Genomic DNA, 23,476 nt, shown 5'->3' with positions numbered 1-23,476 from the left:
ATTCCATTATGGCCTGCACACGGTGCACTGTGACACCACTGGAACACTTGTTTCCTCAATGCCTGGATAGGTAACAAGAGCTGTTTCTGCCGCATGGGTAGACCCTGAACCATCTTCCACTCTTTATGTTCATTGATCCATTTCTTCCACTCTTCTGTCTGCACATTTCGTATGACACTCTGTAGAAACATTTGGGTACAAGTAACTCCGATAACCTTCTGTGGGATGATGATGGATTCCTCTCGTACCTCAGTTGGTTCCGTTTTGATGAACTGCCGTGATAAAGCATCCGCCTTTCTATTATCCTTTCCTGGTCGATATGTCACAATGAAATCAAAGTCCGCGAAATGCATCATCCACCGCATCTGTCTAGGAGTTAAATGCCTGGCGGCTGCCATGTATTGTGGGTTACGATGATCCGTATATACAGTTACTACATGACGCGACCCCATGAGATGATGCCTCCATTCCAGAAATGCTGTTCTTATCGCCAACAACTCCTTTTCGGCTATTACATAGTTCTGTTCGGCCTGGTTCAGAGTTCGGGAGAGATATGCCACTGGATGTAATTGGCCTGTATCGGAGTGTCTTTGGGACAGGACAGCCCCTACCGCAGAATCAGACGCGTCTGCTTCCACTATGAACGGTTTGTTGGGATCTGCATGCACCAACACAGGTGCCGATAAAAACGCTTTCTTCAATTCATCAAAACCTCTTTGTGCCTCCTCCGTCCAAACAAAAGGCACCTTCTTTTTCAGTAATCTCGTCATAGGGGATGCCATAGCAGAAAAGTTCTCAATAAACCGGCGATAGAAGTTCGCAAACCCAATAAAACACTGGATGTCCCTCACTGTTTTGGGTCTGGGCCAATTCTTCACAGCCAATATCTTTCTTTCCGACATTTCCTGTCCTTTAGGTGTGAGAATTACGCCTAAAAATTCCACTGAGGTAGCATTGAACTCACACTTGCTGAGCTTGCAATATAGGCGATGTTCCAATAATGTACTTAGTACAGCCTTCACATGCTCCACATGTTGCTCAGTGGTAGATGAATAGATCAAGATGTCATCTATGTAAACCACGACGAACCGCTCCAAATATTTCTTGAGTACATCGTCCAGAAAGAACTGAAAGGCGGCAGGCGCGTTACAGAGCCCAAAGGGCATTACTAGATACTCATAGAGACCAAAACGGGTTTTAATGGCAGTCTTCCACTCGTCCCCTGATCTCATTCGGACTAGGTGATACGCGCCCTTTAGGTCCAACCTTGTGAAAATCACTGCTTCTTTCACTTGCCTGAACAGTACATTGATGAGCGGGAGAGGATATTTATTTTTAATTGAAATGGCGTTTAGAGCTCTATAATCCGCACAGGCCCTGAGTTCTCCATTAGCTTTGGGAATGAAGAAGAGCGGAGAGGCCGCCGGGGATTTCGATTCTCTAATAAACCCAAGCTTCAACAGCTTATCCAGGTATGCTCGAAGATGTAAGGTTTCTGGTTCAGTGAGTGCGTAAACACGACCCGCCGGAATCTTTGCCCCCGGAATCAAATCGATTTGACAATCGTATGTTCTGTGCGGTGGTAACACTTCTGCCTTACTTTCACTGAATACCTTAGCCAAGTCCCGATACTCGAATGGGAGTTCCACATCATGTTCAATGGCTGTGGCAATATGATGGATACAAGCTAGACCAGAAGCAGGACTGGGTCCCACGGGGTAGCAGTTCTGTTGACAAAACTCTGAGGTGAATTGAAGATTCTGTCCTTCCCAATCCACTATTGGGTTATGTTTTCGCAACCAAGGCAATCCCAGGATCACTCCGCACTGGGGTGCATGTATGATATTGAAACACACCGTTTCCTGATGTTCCAAACCCATAAGCATACCGAGATCCATGGTCTGTAACCTGATAGGACCCGAATCCAGCTTTCTGCCATCTACTGCAAACACAGCTTCTGGAGTCTCTTTTTCTTGTAAAGCAAGCCCTAAGCTGATCGCCTTGGTATGGTCCATAAAGCACCCTGTGGCGCCTGAATCCAACATTGTTCTAATCCACAGCCACTTTTGGTCTATTTCCAACCCAATATCCACATAGAAATGTAGACCTTCCTTTCTCCCATCTCCGTTCAATGAAGGGATGAAGAACTTATTTGAAGGGATCCCTTCCTCCACCTTCAAGATTTCTCGTTTCCCGATCCCTGTTCCGAAGCCACCACTGACACCTTCTTGTGTTCGTTCCTTGATCTTGTTCTCGTTGGACATTCCCTGATAAAATGCCCTTTCCGCCCACAGTACAAACATAGGCCTCTCTTTCTTCGGTATTCCCTTTCTTCTGAGGTCAAAGGGGATCGTACTGCCCCAATTTCCATAGGTTCCGGCTTAGATGCGGTTGCCCCTTCGGGGACTTTGGGATGTTCATAACGAGGAGTTAGCCTGTCCTTCCGCCGGTTTTCTCCCTTTCTGTCACTAAGACGATGATCCAGCCTTAGAACCAGGCTAATCATATCCTCACAAGTACTGGGTTGAGGATCAATCTGAGCCAGTACGTCCTTCATCTCTTCTGTCAGACCTGTGTAGAATATGGCATGTCTTTTCTCTTCTGGCCAATCAGTTTCAGCTGTGAGCCTTCTGAAGTCATTAAGATATGCAATTAAGTCCCTATTTCCCTGTTTTAAACCTAACAACTCCCTATCTGCAGACATGGTGGCTGATCTGCGGTTGAAGGTTTTCTCAAAATCCGTTCTAAAGGCCTCCCAATCCCTTAATATGGGGTCATCCCGTTTTACCAATGGTACAGCCCATTGGGCTGCGTCCCCAGCTAGATATGAAATGAGAAACGCCACCCTGGCATGATTTGTGTTAAAAATCTTGGGTTTACATGAGAAATGTAACAACACCTGTGTGAGAAATACTTGCACCTTACTACTATCTCCAAGGAATCTTTCAGGGGAAGCCAGGGGTATTAGGGCGGGTACTTCCACTACCAGGGAAGTGGCCTGTGGAGTACCTGCATCAAAAGGATTGCGACTCATTCTATCTACCTGTGCCTGCAGAGCGGCTGTCTCAGCCCTAGAAGCCTGTAACTCAGATTGCACCAGCGCTAGGGCTGCCAGGATATCGTCTGTGGTGGACATTGTATCGCACGATCGGTAGGACTAAATTTCTTGGGCCGTTGATTCTGTCAGGTCCCGGTGTCCTCAGGATCGTGCGATGCTATAAAGGGGTCCACCTCTCGACAGCCCCTGGGTCTGAATGAGAACAGACTCACAGAAGTGGTCAAGCGAGGGATATCAGGAAGGGTAGGAAGGGAGCAGCAGGGAGAGGATGCTGAAATGAGAACAAGGCACTATGAGCAAAGGACACACCTAAACCGATAATATATACAAGCAAATAACACAGTGTACAACCTATCATTTACATTGCTCTGAAGGCTCATTTACCTGGAATAGGGAAAAGGCTGGCTTTGCCTGGCAATCGGAAATGTAGAACATGTAGTTCTGATCTATAACACAAGAACCTTAACGTTATCAGTTGAATCAGAATCCCATTGGCTTTTTAAACATATGCAAGATATACACGTACCAAAGGTAAATACTGTTAAGGCTTCAACAAAGGGCAAATGGTAAATAGCCTGCCAGGCGAAGCTCATAAACCCCTGTTGTAATTGCACAAAATAGAAAAACAATAATTAATCTTCAATATCCACAAGAATGCCTCTGGTTGAAAGTCACCCGAGAATCCTTTCTGTATTTTGCACCTTAGCCCACAGAAAATTGACTGCTGAATACTTCTTCAGCTTTTACTGAAATGGAACCATAGTCCAGGATGTGAGCAACTCTTATTGTCAGAATTACTCTGAAAACGATAGAAATGTAAATATCCCAAAACAGCTTTCAACGTGTCAAGGCTCCTTCTGACTGTGGGATAATCAGCAATAGGCTCACAAATGTGCATGTAGTAATTTATGCGCTTAGTACAAGTCTCAAAGCCACTCCAGGAAGTAATACGCACCCACAGCGGGAGTGCACGGCAGCTGCCAGTAAACGGAACTAGTCACGGAAATAAAGCCTCCGAGGAGACTTGCAAACGGAGCCTCAGCCGAGGGCTCCTTGAGCTCATAACAAGCTCCGTGGCCAAGATCGGGAATGCTTAACCCGAACACTCTTGAAGAAACAACAAGATAGAAGAACACACCAAAGGATACGCTGGAAACCAAGGGGGAATTAATCCTACCGTGTCTTCTCACGAACACCAGAATCAACGGCAAGGACTCTCCTACTCCTCGCCGTCTTGAGGTTTCCGCGTGTGACGTCATCGACTAGAGGCGTCGCACGCGAACCTGGAATCATGGGTAATGTAGTTTATGGTAATTAGAAATGGCTCAAGGCAGTGTTCGAGACTGCCCTACTCCGTGGGACACGACACCGTAAAAAACCTAGAGGCATATTTGACAAATGAAACTTGCAATTGTTCAGCAGGAAAGTCATACATCTGCATTTTCTTTTTTTCCCACCCCCCTCCCCAACCAAGTCCCAAACATATAAACTGTTATAACCCCCAGAGGCGATAGCAAATTGTCAGTACAGTCTTTATAAAACATTTGTACCGTTTTTCCCACCAGTCAGTATCCAGAGTATATATGACATTATCAGGTAGCAACCCTTACATTCCTAACCCCACATCCCACCCAAGTCCGTCAGAGTACAAGTCCTCAGTATCACATTCTATATGAACATCCATGTTTGATGTTATGTTTAATCTTCAAAACAAAAATAAAATCGAATATGAGAATTTTTTTTTTTAAAGAATAGTGCCACAAATATATAGCAACACCTTTTACTGAAAAACCTTAGGGTTAAAAACTGCTTGCCCAAATACAGAACCATGGCCCAACAATTAAGTTGAGATCCTAGTCGAATGTCCCTCCTTGGGTTCCCTCCCATGATTTTAGTGAATCCTCCGCAACCTCTCTGGGACAGCTTCAGTATTATGTATACTGTGAATAGATAACTCATTAGCAAGGAAACAACACACATTTTAAGCCCCAAAAAGTTTGTTGGAGTCAGTTGGTTTAGTTGGTCGGCAGTGCTCACAAATTTAGTTGCACTAAAAGTAAAGTATTGTTCCTCAAACTGTAGGTAGACTCGGTATATAGTGACCACCAGAATTGTGTTTCACGAAGGCCGCAGGTGTATACTCAGAATTATTTTCTTATAGTTTATCCCACATGTAGAGGCTACACAGAGTCCTCTGCACTAGAAGGCTATTTTGCAAAGACAATTGGCAAAAACAAGCCTTGGGTTAATTTGTGGTACATGGCAAACTTGGAGACAAGACAAATGGCTGAGATCAAATTCCTAACATGCATCTTTTGAACTGCATAACTCAACATCAAGTAACATACTATGTTTATAGCTGGGCTGTACTATCAATACTTACACTTTGACCTGTGTAGCATTTTTATACTGGATCAAACTAAGGTCCAATCCTTTGAGTGCATTTTGAAGTAAGTTACTAGCAGATTTGTAAAAACTGTGCCAGGCAGCTAACTTCCAATAGTTGGGTTATACTATTACAAAGAAACCTAGAGAACAAACTAACTGAACTTTTGAAACTCCTTATGGCCCAGTCTCCTGTGGAAGAGTAGGGTTGTCATTTTAGAAGAAGTTGATGTAGGGCTAGGGATAACTTCTGAAGATAATCAACATATATTCATTTTTGAACTAATCAACGTTTTGCAGATTTCCACGAGTTTCAGACCACAAACAGAATTTGCTTTGCTTAAATTTTGTACTCTTTAAAGGCTGAATCTAAAGAAACCATTATGTCTATTTCACCAAAAACATGTAGAGTGATGCTAACTGCCGGCAATTGTCTTCGTCTTTTTCATGATCTGCCTTTTAGTAGGATTAAATTCTCCTGTTGAACATGCTTCCACCATAATGAAGCCTAATTCCACTCATTTAGAAGAGCAGTAAAGATTTATTATGATGATTCTGCATGGAGCTTGTTACCAAGGGAGTTACACAAACAATGTATTCTATCATTTGTTGCATGAATATTCCACAGTCATGTATGTGCGTGATTGTTACTTTTGAGCCTGTTTACCTTCGTCTACTGTGTAAGGAAGGAGAAGACCTTTTATCTTGCTTTTTTCTTTTTTTGCACTTGTGCGTCTCAAATTTGATAGCATTCTGGCTGCAGGTGTGCCCACAGCCACAGACATGACGACTTGTCAGCCAGATACAGAGGAATGCCGGTTATGATAGCTTTGTAGATGATGCAGCTGGTTTTAAAAATGGTGCAGGTTGGCAAGGGCAACCAGAGGATAGGGTGCGGCTGAAATCGTCATATTTATCCTTTATGTGGATTGCTCCACACATCTAATGCCGTTTAGGGGCACCAGTGTGGAGTCAGGGAGGCCATGGAGCAGGGCATTGCCACTATCACAATATCAGTATGAACGCTTGAACAGCATTCCTGATGTTTTTTTCTGGGAGGAATGGTTTCACTTTCTTTAGTAGAGAGAGCTGATACCAAGATCTCTAAGTCTACTTGGCGATGTGTTCCTTAAGGTTAAGATCAGGGTGAATCTGAAAGACTTGGCACTGGATGACCTGGGGCTGTATGGAGCCCTGGGGAACTTCACTGGTAATATGGATCGTCTGAAATCTGGAGGTGCCCATGTGAACAAACTAGTGTCAGTTTGATAGGAGTCAAAAGTGCCAAAAAGGCACATTTCTATAGCATCCTATTCGAAACATCAGGGGGTGGAAAAGGCTGGGGTGATTTACAGCGCTGAAGGCAGCTAAGAGGTCCAGTAATATAAGGAGAAAAGGCTCAACCATATTTAAGGTTTGGACCAACATCTATGATCATTTGGTAAATATAAGTCACATGATGATGATGTTCCATTTTTATCCGTGTTTTTATGAATTATTGCTGCTGCTGTTGGCTGGATTTTAAAACCAAATGTAAGTCGATTCGGTGCATTTATAGAATTTCATTTGCCAGCCTCCAAAAATGTGTATTAAATTCTGAGTGCTTTTTTTCAGGGGTGTGCAAAATAATGTAATTTGTTTAGTGGCTTTTATGAAATTTCACAAAAATGCCATAAAGGTACATGAAATTATGGTTTTAAAGAGAAATTTTGTTTTTCACTATCTCTTTTGACGTATGTCATGTGAACCCACATCTTGTGTAAAAATAAATGTCTCGGAAGATACTGATAGGAGACTTGTTTGATCAGGATGTCTCTTGGTGTGACATATTCTGCTTGAACCAGAGATGTTTTAAGGCATGGGCAAAGTGGGCAATTGCCCAGGGCCACCACCTTCTAATGGGCCCGTTGAGTCTCTTTCTCTTTGCCCATTGGCATCCTAAGAATTTTGGGAGGCCCTGGAAAGACATATTTTAACTGTGTGATCCTTGTTTCTGAACGTTTGTTTGAAATCACACAGCCATCCGTTAGCAGTAAAATTACAAACAGGGGGCCCCAAAATCCTTAAAATGACACCATCTTGAAGTAGTCTACTGCATGCAAAATAGAACAAAAATGCATAATTTAAACTTTTGTGTTCAGTGAAAATCAAGAATTGTACAAATTTCACCTGCATAATTAAAATGTCGCCAGCATAATTAAAATTTCACCCAGGCCTAACTTCAAGTTATAAAGTATCTTCTTCAGAGCAAGAAGGTAATACGATGTTTCATCTTCCCAATTTGCAAGGTATAGTAAAGAAACAAAATCTGTAGATAAAATTTAAGAAAGATTGCCAAATTATGCATTTTAAAGCAAATTAATTTAGTGAGAAAGCACGAATTATGACGCAGTGGGTACGTACAGTCTTGAAATATTAAACACATTGAAAACTGACACATCTTACTGCATTTATATGTTCAATATTTAATGTTATGTGCAAATTGTACAGTGTGACAACTTCAGGCCATTTAAAGTGTGTGCTTGCCCAGTGTCTTGCACTGCATGCTTCATCCACTATGGAAGAAAATGCTCTAACCAGGCTTCAGGAAGCACCCACAACTGCGGGCTGCAATAAGTCATATAGAAATATGTGCAAACAGGTTTTTAACTACGATGGAAAAAGAGGGGGATTTCTAAAAGAAACATGAAAAAAAACATTTCTGTAAATCCCATAGCGTGCCACCGAACAGGTACATTGATTTCTCTCTGAGATGAAATTGCATCCAGATATATCACACAACAACTGAAATACACCAAAAACCTGCCAGTGCTATTGCCTTTGTCAATGGCTGTTAGTTGTTTAACCCATTCCATGTTGATGACGGCCCCCGGCCCTCATGCATCATGGTGGGCGTGTGCTGATGACGGCTGGGGGCCGTCATGATCCCGCCCACTCTTCAAAACGGCCGCACAGCACGAAAATTCGCCGCGTATGCAAGGGGTTAAGATAAATGAGTCTTGTCTCAGAATATTTTTTCTTCTACTTGCAGCACTTCGTTGTGCCTCTTCGCCATGGGGTGCATACAGGAACGCACATGTTGTGCCCCCCTGTGTGCATGCACCCCAGTACCTATACGGTATGAACTCTAGCAGTCCATGCCGTGCAGGTACTGATTTTGCTGTGGTGCGACTGACTTGAAAAGTGTGGCTGTGAGGACACAAAGGGGCTCTTCAGGGCCCCCTTGTGCCTCTGCGCCATGGGGTGCATGCAGGGGAGCACATGTTGTGCCCCCTGCGTGCATGCACCCCAGTACCTGTACGGCATGAACTGTAGCAGTCCATGCAGTGCAGGTACTGATTTTGATGTTCTCATTGCGGTACCTATTTCATAGGCACTGCAAGCACCCCAATACCTGTGTGGCATGAACAGTAGCAGTCCATGCCAGGCAGGTTCCAATTTTTGCCGTGGTGCGACTGCCATGAAAAGTGTGGCAGTGAGGAAACAAAGGAGGCTCTAGAGAGCCCCCTTATGCCTCTGCACTCTGGGGTGCATGCAGGGGGGCACATGTTGTGCCCCTCTGTGTGCATGCACCCCAGTACCTGTACGGCATGAACTGTAGCAGTCCATGCCGTGCAGGTACTGTTTTTGATGTTCCCATTGCTGTAACTATTTCATAGGCATTGGAGGTTTAAATTGTTTTATATTTGCACAATTATAGTTTGGATAGAACATTTTAAAGCGTTTTTATGCTAGTTTGGACGCTCCTATTGCATTACCTCCCATTGCTTAATGTGTACATTGCAACAAAGATTACCATATAATACATAATACTATGCAATGACAGGTCATGCCATACCATACCATACCATAAAATGACAGCCATACTAAACAATACTATACAACAGACTCTACCCATGCAGGTGAGAGCGGTCATGCGGTGGGGCCCGGTGGGAGGGGGGTATCGGGGGGGGGGGGGATTTCGACAGACAAAGAAGAGGGAAAATTAATTATTTATTTAATTTTTCCTTGTGGTCATCTGTCGAATCCCCCCCAACCTTGCTCCACTGCCTACCACTCTTACCTGCACAGGCTGCTCCTGCTATACAAGCAATACCATACCATACTATACAATGACAGGCCATACCATACTATACTATACCATGCCACATTATACAATGACAGGTCACGCCATACCATACTATACAATGACAAACCATACCATATAAAATGACAGGCCACACCATACCATGTAATGACAGGCCATACTATAAGGCCATACCATACTATACAATGACAGACCATACTATACCATAATATATAATGATGAGCCGTACCATACCATACAATGACAGGCCATACAATGCCATATCATGCTAAACAATGACAAGTTGTCCCATAAAATAACAGGCAAAACCATGCTCTACACTGCCATGTCATACTATACAATGAAAGCCCATACAACACAAAACTATTCAATGATATGCCATACCATACCAAACCGTACAGTGACAGGCCATACATTACTATAGAATGACAGGCCATACCATAGCATACCATACTATATGACAGCTCATCCCATACCTTACTATGCAATGACAGACCATACTATATGCTACTATACAATCACAGGCCATACCATACCATCCTGTACAAAGGCATGCCATACCATATAACGATAATCAATGACAGGCCCATACCATACTAGACAATGACAAGCCATATCATAACATACCATACCATACTATTCTATACAAGGACAGACCATACCATACCATACTATACAATGGAAGGCCATACCATACCATACTATACAGTGACAGGTCATTCCATACTATACAATGCCATACCATAACATAATATACAATGACAAGCCATTCCATACCAGACCATTATATACAATGATAGGGCATACCATACTATAAACTGTGAGGCCATACCATACCGCACAATGACAGGGCATCCCCTACTATACAATTACATACTATACAGTACCATACTACACCACAGGCCACACCATACAATACCATACCACATCACGAAAAGACAGGCCATACGATACCATACCATACAATATATAATGAAATGCCATATCTTATCATACTATGCAAGGACAGGCCCTATCATAGCATACTATACAGTGACAGGCCATACAAGAGCATACCATACTATACAACAGCCCATCCCATTCCATACTATACAGTGAATGGCCATTCCATACTATAGAATACCATACCATAATATACAATGACATGCCATACCGTACTATACAATACTGGACCATTATATACAATGACATTTCATACCTTGCCTAGACTTCTGGCTCCCGGGAAGAGCAGTGCACCCATTTGCGGCATTACTATTCAGAGAACCATGGTACTGCCCCAATGAGAAATGGGGAATGGGTGGCCTCTACATGCAACAAGAAGTAGTCGTTGCATGCAGAGGCCACCCATTCCACCATTATCATCCCCACCGGGAAAATGTTAAAACCTGTAAGGCAAAAGAAGAAGAAAAAGAGAAAATAAAAGACATATAACATAAAATTCAATCTTTTATTCCGTTTGTTTGTGCTACTTTCTTTGACTTATCAGTGTCTATTGCGATCTAGCACTTTGTGAGTCGATCAATTCGTAAATGCCAACCATATGGCCAGCAATAGTGCAACACATGCCGGTCTACTGTGCTCAACCATCATGCTGTGCATACACTACTGAACGGGTAGGCTATCTCTAGAGGTGCATTTCTTGCATGCTATTATGATTCAGTATACAGCCCAGAAACGGAAAAACCGCAATGACACTGTGAAAGTGCCACACGTGTTTCCCCATGAATGCAGGAAGTGCATATTGTGCTACTAACTGTACGTTTATTGCATGTCACGTAAAAAACTGTCACAAAAAAAGAGCATAGTTACACTAGCTAAGTGTTTGATGTAGCTTTAGTATTACATCTTTTTATTAACATATGAGCACACATACATGAACAGCAGATGATCATACAGCTCCTTACTCTCAATACGCTATAGGTTAGGAAGCACAGACAATAGAATACACAGAGCCGTGCCTTGAGACAAAGTCAGCACCAGGGCTGAACATGCTGTAGGTGCAAACAAACTTTCACAAAAACAAAAACAAACAAAAAAAATACCCAACTACCCCCACCCCTGGCCCACCCCCCCTCCTCCCATCCACCACCCATGTTCCAGGGCCACTGCCCCCTACCAACAAATATAGCAATCCACTAAAATGATCCCTAACGGTCCACATTTGACAGGCATAGCAAACGCAAATAGCGAGGGCACGGGACCTCTCTGAACTCTGTGGCGAGCAGGGGCAGGAAAGGCTGCCAGAGCTCCGAGTATTTAGCACCCTCCCCCATCAATGTCATGATGTAGCTTTTAACAGAACCCGGAAGCGGCGAACACTGGGGGAGTAAAGAGAGAGTGAAATCAGCATTGCGTAATGTGAGTGTTGAGCAATGCTAATTTGTTGGTATGTAATTATATTCATCTATTGCTAGCTGGACTATAAATATCAGATGCACATGATCGAGGGGAAATACCTTTTTGTATTTAAAACTTCAAAACCATTCCTACATCTGTTTGCTGCCTGCTCAGCATTGGTCTGTCTTTTTAAACTTAACTTATATAGCAGACTTCTTATGGATTGATGTCTTATTTTGGCTCTTCTTAATCCATGTGTGCAGTACTTATCGCCTATGCATATTACATCTCATTATCTTTAAGCCAATGATAATTCCGAGAGATTCTTACTTCAATGCTGAGCAGACACCAAGCAGATGTACGAATGGTTTTGAAGTTTTATTTATCGTCCGGCTAGCAATAGATGAATATAATCACACACCACTCTTGATACATAAATAGTGTGACTTTTTTCTCTTCTAAAGAAAGGAGATTTTAATCAATTTCTCTTTTTTGTATAGTCCTTCAAATTGGAGGCATCTAACCGCTAGTTGATCTACTTTGCGGTTAAATACAAATAAGATTTCTACTTAACTAAAAGTGAGTACACATATAATTAACTTGTAGTCTCCCTCATTTCTGGTGTTGTCTGTCACCATCTTTTTCCAGAACTTGGGTCTTCTTTGGACTTGATCTTTGACCTAACTCTATAGCTTCAACCACAACTCTTTCTTAGCAATTCTTCACCAAGTCTTTTTTTTACTTAAAATGACATGATAATTGATAGTTCTTTTTCATGTACATACAGCGGTCTTTTTAATCAACATTTTATACATCCTGAAGATGGTCTAAAGGACAAAGCCAAAATTAGTCCGAAACGTCGACTTTACACCTATTTTCAGCTCAAATGAAAGAGAGGCAATATTAGTTTTGTATAAATTCCACAGATTGCCCGAAATAGATTTCTTTAAAAGGTGTTCACAAATGTAACTGTGAAGGATTTTTTACAGTTTATGTCAATATTACTTCTGGTAACATTGTGTTGTTTTTTATGTACCCTATGCAAATGAATTTTTGATTGATACTACATTTTGTTTGAATATACACACCAGTGTTCTTTCTCTTCTTTTTCTTGTTTCATGTCCTTTAATGATTGACTCAATGATGACTGAATGTTATTCCTTTTAATTGAATTTTTGTTTCATGTTAATGTAAGCTATTATATAATTACCTTTAAGAATTGATTTTTTTTTAAACAAATACCTTGACTCCTTACTGGGCAGTCTTATTTGGGGATACAGGCAGCGCTGCATAGCCCTTTGAAAATTGCAGCTTCCGATAGACTGAAGAGGGCTAAACACCCTGACTTTCAAGGCATACTTTAATGGCTTTCACGCTGAACAGCTGGGAGGTATATGGGGAGACTTGCAATGAAGATGGCATCCTTCCCCTCCCAGAAGTCCACCCCCTCTTGCTGCCAAGAACTACACTCTGTTCTTCACGACCTCTTCAGGTAAGTCGTGTATGGCGAGAAAACAGAATGTCACTGGGATCGCTGGTTTATGCTCCCGCACTGCCCCTGGTTGGCCTTCCTAATTTACCTGAGTTCTTTACACGCCGTGATCTAGACCCTTGCACAGAACACTCCATGCACACAATTGGAGACATCTTTCTGAATGGCCAGCTCCTCTCATTTGACCAGCTAGTGACAGATTACTATCAACCCCAGGACAATTCCTCCTACATCGTCAGCTCACAAATACATGCCGTACCCTATGGAATGCCACAGAGCCAGAGCCTGTGACACCCCCAGTACTTCAAACTATACTTACAATGGGCACCAGTCATCAGCTCATCACCTACACAAAGTCACTTGCGACTTAACGATGGTTCCCTTGAACACAGTCCAACACAAATGGGAGGACGAGTTTGGGCCCATATTGCAGGACAAAAAGTGGATGATAGCCTTGGAGTTCCCTCAACAGTGTCCTGTAACTTATGCTTTAAAACCCCTCAACTTTTCATTCTATACCGAGCATACACCACCCCAACCCAAATAAAAAAAAATTCCACCAGGAAGGTACATGCTGTCCGCACTGCCAGGTTCTGGAGGCAGACGTGGCACATATGCTTTGGTGTTGCCCTGCCCTCCATCATTTCTAGGAAAAGGTACATGCTGTACTGCAGCAGGTCACAGCACTCACAGACATTCACATCTTGGAAGCATGCTCACTTGACATTTTCAAGCCACTGCAAGCAACACAAAGTATCCACTTGTTTCGCCTCCCTGGCACTCCTCCTCGCCAAACGCACACTCACCCTGCACTGGTGCTCTACAGACAACTCCCTCAGTATCTGCTTGGTATGGGGCAGTCCGTAAGTAGGGTATGACTGAAGAAGATGCCCTTCGATACGAAGAGGTGCGTAACCTCTACAAGCGATCCATTTCCTCTTACGGGGCTACCCTCCTCTCTCAGGTTATGCAATTCACTGGGGATTATGATCTCCCCCATAACAGATCCGGACTATTCCGATATTTGCTGCTGCTTCAACAATGCTCTTCCATCTTCACTGCCCCCAGCACATTCCACTCTTCCTTCTTCGCCAGTAGACCTTAACCACATAACCAGTGCCCATGAGTCCTTACTTTTTGACAGAAATACCCTGCAATACCCCCCTCATCTCGCTCCTCAAACCACTTCCATCCCAGTTTGTGAACTAGACCCCAATTTACCAATTGATGTGGTCTTGACAACATTCTTTTTATCTACTAATGTACACACTGATTGCAGCTTTAAGACTTATTTACTTGATTGGCATACTTCCTACTCCTCTACGTGTATCCATCACTCAAAGATCTGTATGAACATGCATTCTCAAGCAGTTAAATACTATCCACAGTATCTGTTGTTATACTTATAAAAATCATAAAAACGATTAAAAAACAATGACAGGTCATACCATACTATACAATGGAAGCCCATACCATAACTTACAATGACAGGCCTTCCTATACTATACAATGACAGACCATACAATACCATACCATACTATACCAAAGGCCATACCATACATTGACATACCATGCCACACCAGATAATGACAGGCCGTACAATATCATACCACTCCATACTATATAATGACACGCCATGGCTTATCATACTTTGCAATGACAGGCCGTACTATACAATGGCAAGCCATCCATACAATACCACACAATGACAGACCATACAACACCATGCCTTACATTGACAGAACATACCTAATCATACCATACCATACAATGAAAGTCCATACCATACTAGACACAATGAAAGTGAAAGAGGCTATAATCTGGCAAGTATTTACTGCATCATTGGGCTTTTGTCATTTTTATTACTGTCAGCCACGCTGTACAAAGCAGCGGCGCTTTGTACAACATAGCAACAAAAACATTGACTAAACCAACTGATTTTACATAGACAAAATCTATTGGCTTTGCCAATGCTTATTCCTGCTCATAACCATTACTTATTTTTCCTGATCAAACTTTGACCCAGAGCAAGTGTGGGAAAAACACAAAAGGTGGTAAGAAGGAGGAAGAGAAAGACAGAAAAACATTGACAAAGGAAGCAGAGTTAAAAAAGAACCTGTAAGAGTGAGATAAAGGGACACGGAGTCTCTGGTGGTGGATGAAAGAGGCATGATGTGGAATCAAAATCACTAAGCCTTGATTTTCAGCAACCCCGAGATTCAATAGAGCCAATCGAGGGCTTCAGAGCCAAACTTTGTGTCCCGGCACTCATTCTTTTACAAATTAAGGGGCATATTAGCAAGAACTTCGATAAAATTATCGCTGTTTTAGCGGGAGGATCTAACCTGGGCTTCTATTGGAATTCTATAACGCATATTAGCAAGCCCATTATCGCCGTTTTAGCGGCAGTTTCCTGCCGCTAAAACAGAGATCATTTTAATTAGGTTCTTGCTAATATGCCCCTAAGTACTTCTTATTCCTATGATTTGGTTCCTTTGAAAGAAAACATGCTGGCCTCTATTCATTTATCTGAACTTTTCTTCCAGATCATCCTTACTGGGGAAAGTCCTGCGTATTAATGTCAATGGCAATGACGTGGGTCCGCCTTACCGCATCCCAGCTGACAACCCTTTCCTCAGAGACAACAGAGCTCGGCCGGAAGTCTTCGCCTATGGCGTCAGGAACATGTGGCGCTGCTCTGTTGACCGTGGAGACGCCACCAGCTTGTCAGGGAGGGGCCGTATTCTGTGCGGGGACGTGGGGCAAAATAAGTACGAGGAGGTGGACATCATCCAAAAAGGAGGCAACTACGGTTGGAGGGCAAAGGAGGGCTTCTCCTGCTACGACAAGACACTCTGCCACAACTCCTCACTCAGTAAGCCTCGCCTACAAGGTGTACTTTCTGTATTGAAAAGAAGCTTGCATGTCTCTTTGTAGAAGCTAATAGACAAGCATGTAAAGAAACATATAATAATAAACCCACTTTTGCAGGAATGTCAAATGACCAAAGGTTTTAGACATCTGCCCTTGCCTTCCTCAAAGTATTTTGAATGGTAGACTTTATGGCTATCAATGACATCATTGACATCATCTTTGGCGTTGTCAGTGATGCAGTGCTCTACATTGAAGTGGGTACCGTTTGTCGTCAGTGGAGTAAGGGAGGTCACCGGGGCTTACATGAGCCGTGCACTGCGTGGAAAGGGAAAACGTCTTTAGTGGCTTCACTGATGCCATCTCTGATGTCACTGCATATAAGGGGACACAGGTTTTCTTCAGTGGAGCCAATGAGCCTATATTTGATTTAATGAGCAGTGCATTGCGCTGAAGTGGGTTAAGTTTGTGTTTTTTGGTGTTCTTAAAGCTATTTGCGATTTCACTACACGGGTTGAGGTTAAGGTTGTCTTCAATAGTATTTAAAAAAAGAGTGGGGCCCCTTAAAACCAAAGGGAATAGGGCACTTACAGAGTGAACAAAGAAAGTTCCCCTTGGGTAAATTTCTTAACAGAGTAGAACCTATCTCAAAGTAACATTCGTCCTAATGCACTCTTATTCTCATTCATCACTCTCCACACATTTCAGGATTAGGCCATATGTAATAGGGAAACCACTATAACACTAAATATTAAAAAAATATAAGACATATATTTATTATTCACATTACAAAATTTCTCAATAAAAGCACGGGAATAACCCGTCGATCAATACATTTGATATCACAGAAGTTCATAAAAACACAATACAATTAAAATATTTATCACAATATGCATGAAAATATAAAAAGAGTTAAAAAACAAGAGCTAGACAGAACAACTCAATCTTAACGATTTACACATCCGTCATATTATCATGTTAAGAGCACGGAGTTAAGCAATCTATAATTAGCTTTTTTGCACCAATGCCCAATGGGGGGATTGTGTATCAAGATCTAGCGTTGACGCTTTTTGATGGAAAAAGCCTTATAGATCCATCTTTCTCAAGACTCTGGTATAAGCACTCAGTATCTTGTTAAACATTTTCATGCAGACACCTGCTTCATAAAAATAGAGAGACTCTCTTTGTTGTACTCTTTCATACTCTTTAAGTTGGAAGTATCAATAAAGATCCAAATGTGAAGAGGACTCCCTTCTTATAAAAACTTCCTGCTAGATATAGCGGGAGTCGCAGTAGGCACGGTATACTTCTATTTCGAGACTGATTGTATCTTGTGCATGAATCTTCCCTATATTTTACCTTTAATAGAGAACCATAAACGTAGTAGAATGACCGCTTGATTCTATTGATAGTTCTCCCTCGCACCGTCTTTTATCTCGTTGGGAGGTATAAACGCTATTGGTCCCTTTAATAATTTGGGATCCGTAATTGTATGTTGTTGGAAAGTGCAGTCCACTCCCTCGGGTCAGCCTTTGTACCTGTACGGATCCCTAATTATTAAAAGGACCGATAGCGTTTATACCTCCCAACGAGATAAAAGACGGTGCGAGGGAGAACAGTCAATAGAATCAAGCGGTCATTCTACTACGCTTAAGGTTCTCTATTAAAGGTAAAATACAGGGAAGATTCATGCACGAGATACAATCATATGGCTGAGATACCCGCCACCCCCTCTCAACACAATCCCCAAATGAGGGAAACCGGAAACGGTTCTTGAAGTTTTTGGAAGTGGGAGGGAGTGACCCTCCCGGCCGTATTTATTAAAACAAAAAATTAGAACATTTAAACATTAATGTACAATTTCATACCACACTGCGATGTTTGGCTAACCTTAACAGATTCTCTAATACAGAGGTTCTCCTAGCCGATCTAACATCCTACAAAACATTTACTTGAAATATTGAAATTGTACATCCTAACGTTTAAGGGCCAACGGCAAGGTCGTAACCGGTGTCAAGATCCCTAACCAGACATACCCCCCCCACTTGGGAGGGGCGACAGCACTGAGGCGTACTCACGTGCAACTACTACAATTTCCCTTGTCTTGACGGGGGCACTTATCAACTCGACACCAGTTAAAGGTCGTTCGAAGACTCGTGTGAGGTATCTAGAAGGTATCGTAGACCTCCCCCCAACCCCACACAACTTACCGCATCTGCCGTCGCAGATGTCACTGGCCCCGGGAAATTCCCCAGGAGGGGGCTGTAACCCCTCCTACACAGGAAGGGGCCTTGACCGCCTTTCCTCTTCTTCCGGCGACCCATCCTTAGAAGGGACCGCCTCCCCGTTGAGGGGCCAAAGGCCACCTCCCCCGAGCGCTCCCATCCGTGTTGGGTGACGCCCACTCATAGGGATCTTCCAATTAGTGCTCACCGATCATGACCTTACCGCCTACCGCCTGACCGAAATAAATACGACAAGTGCTAACTAAACGAAACTACATTGGCCACTATGACCGAAAAACCTGTGTCTAAACGGACCTTAAATCCGACATTCTTTAATCACCAACTTGTAACATTATACCAATCTTTATTACACATTAAATATCAACATAACACCAAAACAACCTGAAAACGAAATAGAATAACTGGTCAACTTTATTAAAACAACTAGCTGTCCTCAGGGGCTGGTGGGTGGGTCAAAATTGGCTCTTCGTTCCGTCTCGAGCTCACGTGCAGCGGGGAGGTGCAGCTTCAGAGCACAGGAACAAGAGGATGTCTTCTGGTCTTGCGTCTCTTTTTATCCATCTTCAGGGCGGGCGTAAACCCGCCCCTGCCTGCCCCGAGGGCGTGGCCGGCGGCGTCCGTGTCTAGGCCAGCCCACTCAAGGGCGGGAAAAAGCGCGCCCCGGCTACGCCGCTTCGGGCATACCAGCCGAGACGCGCCTCCCGCCCAAAAATGTCTTCCCGGGGGGATCGGGCACTCTGCCATACGTTCGGGGGGACCGAGTGGTCGCCCCTTTCCATATGGCTGAGATACCCGCCACCCCCTCTCAACACAATCCCCAAATGAGGGAAACCGGAAACGGTTCTTGAAGTTTTTGGAAGTGGGAGGGAGTGACCCTCCCGGCCGTATTTATTAAAACAAAAAATTAGAACATTTAAACATTAATGTACAATTTCATACCACACTGCGATGTTTGGCTAACCTTAACAGATTCTCTAATACAGAGGTTCTCCTAGCCGATCTAACATCCTACAAAACATTTACTTGAAATATTGAAATTGTACATCCTAACGTTTAAGGGCCAACGGCAAGGTCGTAACCGGTGTCAAGATCCCTAACCAGACATACCCCCCCCACTTGGGAGGGGCGACAGCACTGAGGCGTACTCACGTGCAACTACTACAATTTCCCTTGTCTTGACGGGGGCACTTATCAACTCGACGCCAGTTAAAGGTCGTTCGAAGACTCGTGTGAGGTATCTAGAAGGTATCGTAGACCTCCCCCCAACCCCACACAACTTACCGCATCTGCCGTCGCAGATGTCACTGGCCCCGGGAAATTCCCCAGGAGGGGGCTGTAACCCCTCCTACACAGGAAGGGGCCTTGACCGCCTTTCCTCTTCTTCCGGCGACCCATCCTTAGAAGGGACCGCCTCCCCGTTGAGGGGCCAAAGGCCACCTCCCCCGAGCGCTCCCATCCGTGTTGGGTGACGCCCACTCATAGGGATCTTCCAATTAGTGCTCACCGATCATGACCTTACCGCCACAGGCCGGATAGTTGACCGGCTATCCGGACCCCCCACAAAACTCCTACCTAAAGGTCATGTTTCAAAGATTTCAACCATGCTAAGAAGTCTCCTAAGAACAACTCATTCCCCTCCCAAGACAAATGCACACCATCCCCCGAATACATCCTGTCATCATTAATACAGCTATGAGAAATAGAATGCAATGTCCTGGAACGGAACAACCTACTCACTTTATTGTTAAGCTTCCTAACCGAGTGATTCAAAGCAGGTATAGAGATAGCCCCCCGCCACACCTTTCGTGGAATCAAATGGGACCATGCAATCGTGCACCCCGGAACTCTCCTCGCCAACCAACTTACAGTGGAAAGCATTGCCTCCAGGAGTAGTCGTCTACCGATGGTGACCAAATCATTGCCCCCAACATGCACTATAACTATAGACGGCGGTGACCTTGTCCGCCCTAACAAACCCTCAAAAAATGTTTGAAACTGGTCAATACAGAGACCGCCCCTTCCGTAGAAGGACATCCTGTACCCGTATTCCCCAGCTACGTGAATCATGTCACCTGCTTTGAATACGTCTGCGGCACGCCTCACGTATGAGTGGCCCACGACCCACACCTCCTTTTTCACAGCCGGTGATGTCTGACCGCTGGCCCGGTGTAAGGTCGACTGCATAGTCCGCCCCGCCTCGTAGGCTTGCGTAACTGAAACCAAACAAAAACAAGAAGCGTGAGTACAGAGTACATAATTACAGCTTCACAACATGTGCAACCGCACATATCTTTTATAACAATTGGAGGACCAACGCCCCACTCGTTTCACTTGCTCAACATTAAGACCCCTGGCTGTAGCTTCCGTAGCAGCCCCTATCCGAAAGGAATGGGTCCCAAATTCGCCCGGGTTCAAGCCCGCAGCGGCAACTGACATCGCAAGCACCCGCTGAAACTGAAATTTCGTCAGTGGGGTGGCGTCCGCGTGTCTTAACAAAGTCCCCCCCCATGATGCCACCCTTCGTGCTAGGTAATCCTCTAAACACTTTACCGGACATATGGAGGACCCAGGAATCCTGCGTATGATGACGCAGTCACCCATCCCATCCTGGTCAGTCTTAGACCTTACAAAGGAGACAGTCATTGTTTCTCCCCTGATCTGAACGTGTTCCCGGCACAAACCCCCCGCCACATCCAGTTTGTTCTTTGCAACTAGTTCGCCTACCCGCATTGCTCCGTGAAATGCTAGCGTAAACGCGGCTCGGAACAGCACTGCCTCAAACTGAGATGAACATGTGGCAGGAAGTGTAGCCAACAACTGGGACAATCTATCCAAACCTATCGGGCGCCTTTCATCTACTCTGCGACCCTCAAGGCGTTGCCACCCACGCAGCGCTTTTTGTACAACGAAGGACGCTGTTGGGTCCTGGATAGCGTGTGCTCTGGCAACAAAGGAAATGGCAGCACGATGCCTCTGGGCCGTAGCCACCGATTTCCCAGCCCTACGTAAGGACATCAGGAAATTCACCACCCATTCCTCATGACCCCAAAGTCGCTCTCTATCACTCCCCAAAAAGGCTAAATAGGCCCGAAACGCCCCTTCATATGCCTTCCTCGTCCTTGGTGCTAGACTCTCTCCCACGAGGTGACGAAGTTCGGGGCACCGAGAGACCAGAGAGCTTCGGTAAAGGGTGCCGGCTCCGGGTCCGCTGAGGGAAGGAAACCCGAAAAAGCCTGCATTTGAAAACGAGACAGTGCGTCAGCTGCCTGATTCATCACCCCTGGCACGTGTTTTGCTCTGAATAGCACGTTCAATTGCATACATAGTAAAACAATTTCTTTAAGTAGTCTTAAGATCAGTTTACAACGTGCTGCCTGACTATTGATGCACTCGACCACAGTCATATTGTCCGACCAAAATATGACCGAGTGATTTTTGAACCCATCGGGCCATGTTCTCAAGGCCACCAAGATGGGAAACAGTTCGAGGAAAGCAATATTACTCGTCAGACCCTTCTCATGCCACCAAGTCGGCCATCTTTGTGCCGACCATTTTGTGCCGAAAATGGCACCAAAACCTATGCTTCCCGCCGAATCTGTCCATAGCCCCAGCTCTTCAGAAGACACGGCTGGTTTGTTCCAGACGATTCTACCATTGAAATCCGCCAAGAATGCTAACCAAATACGCATGTCCTGGCGGATCTCGGCCGATAGTCTCGTGCGATGATGGCCTTCTTTAAGGCCGACCATCGCTTGGGCAATTGAACGGGAAAAGGGGCGGGCCATTGGTATCACCCTCAGGGCAAAATTCAACTGTCCCACCACTTGCTGTAATTGTTGCAGCGTAACTTTTGATGCATTTATACACAGTTGCAGCGCAGCCCTGAACTTCAACACTTTCTCGGCTGGCAAACGGAAACACCCCTCAATGGAGTCCAACTCGATCCCCAGAAACTCGAGGCAAGTCGTAGGACCCACTGTTTTACCCGGCGCCAATGGCACGCCTAACTGTTTCATCAACACACAAAATTCGGCCAAGGCCCGGCCACATTCAAGACCCCCGGCTGCCCCAAGAAATAAGAAATCATCAAGGTAGTGCATTACATCTTGGAAACCCGTTTTCTTTGTGAAAACCCATTGTAGAAAACAACTGAATTTCTCGAAATAAGCACAGGATATAGAATACCCCATTGGCATACACCTATCCATGTAATAACAACCCTGAAACATGAAACCTAGGAGACGCTGGTCGTCTGGGTGTACCGGGAGCAATCGGAACGCTGACTCGATATCTGACTTCGCCATCAGTGCCCCGGGCCCCAGGCGATTCAAAATGGCTACGGCCTCATCGAAGGATGCGTACCGCACCGAACACACTTCTGGATCGATTGCCTCATTTACGGAAAGACCTCGTGGAGCTGATAAGTTATGAATTAGTCGGAACTCTCCAGGGTCTTTCTTGGGGACTACCCCTAAGGGAGAACAAACAAAATTCTGGACTGGGGGTACACTAAACGGGCCAGCGACCCGACCTCGAGTCACCTCTTTTCGGATCTTTTCCTGTACTACGGTTGTATGCTGCAGGACGGAAAGTTGGTTTTTACACTTATCCACACCCTGAAAGTCCCCTACCGGGATGCGGAAACCATACGAAAAACCGTTTCGCAGCACCCCAGCAGAAGTACGATCCGGGTAATCACTGAACCAAGGGATCATTGCCAGGGTATCAATGGGAGTGGGTAAAGGCGCCCCTCGGACTATATTAGACCTGTTTGGCACCTCCTCTCCCCCCGTTATCACCCGTTCTGGCTCTGCACGAGGCCTCAGGATGGGACGACCCACAACCACTACATTCATGTTTGAATTTACACGATCCCTGCGGTCTCGTACATGTTCCTCTGTTGTAATTAAAACAGAAACCCTTTCTTCCGGTATTGCCGGTAGGTTTCGAGTGATCGTCGGCCCCCGAACCTGATCGAAAGGGCGTCCCCGCATATTGTC

At 44.5% G+C, this 23,476-nt stretch overlaps 1 protein-coding gene across 1 annotated transcript in view; it reads left to right on the top strand.

Annotated features, from left to right (window-relative positions):
* Nucleotides 1-23,476, top strand: part of LOC147691944 (HHIP-like protein 1) — a 284,674-nt gene that overhangs the window by 205,499 nt on the left and 55,699 nt on the right. Inside the window, exon 4 of the mRNA XM_086936706.1 lies at nt 15,906-16,234. Within this exon, the coding sequence (XP_086792832.1) occupies nt 15,906-16,234 (329 nt within the window). The remainder of the gene's footprint in view (nt 1-15,905; nt 16,235-23,476) is intronic.

This window comes from Lissotriton vulgaris, chromosome 9 (assembly GCF_964263255.1).
Source record: "Lissotriton vulgaris chromosome 9, aLisVul1.2, whole genome shotgun sequence".
Lineage (NCBI taxonomy): Eukaryota > Metazoa > Chordata > Amphibia > Caudata > Salamandridae > Lissotriton > Lissotriton vulgaris.
The sequence above is the reverse complement of the archived record's forward strand: the minus strand, read 5'-3'. Positions and strand labels throughout refer to the sequence as shown.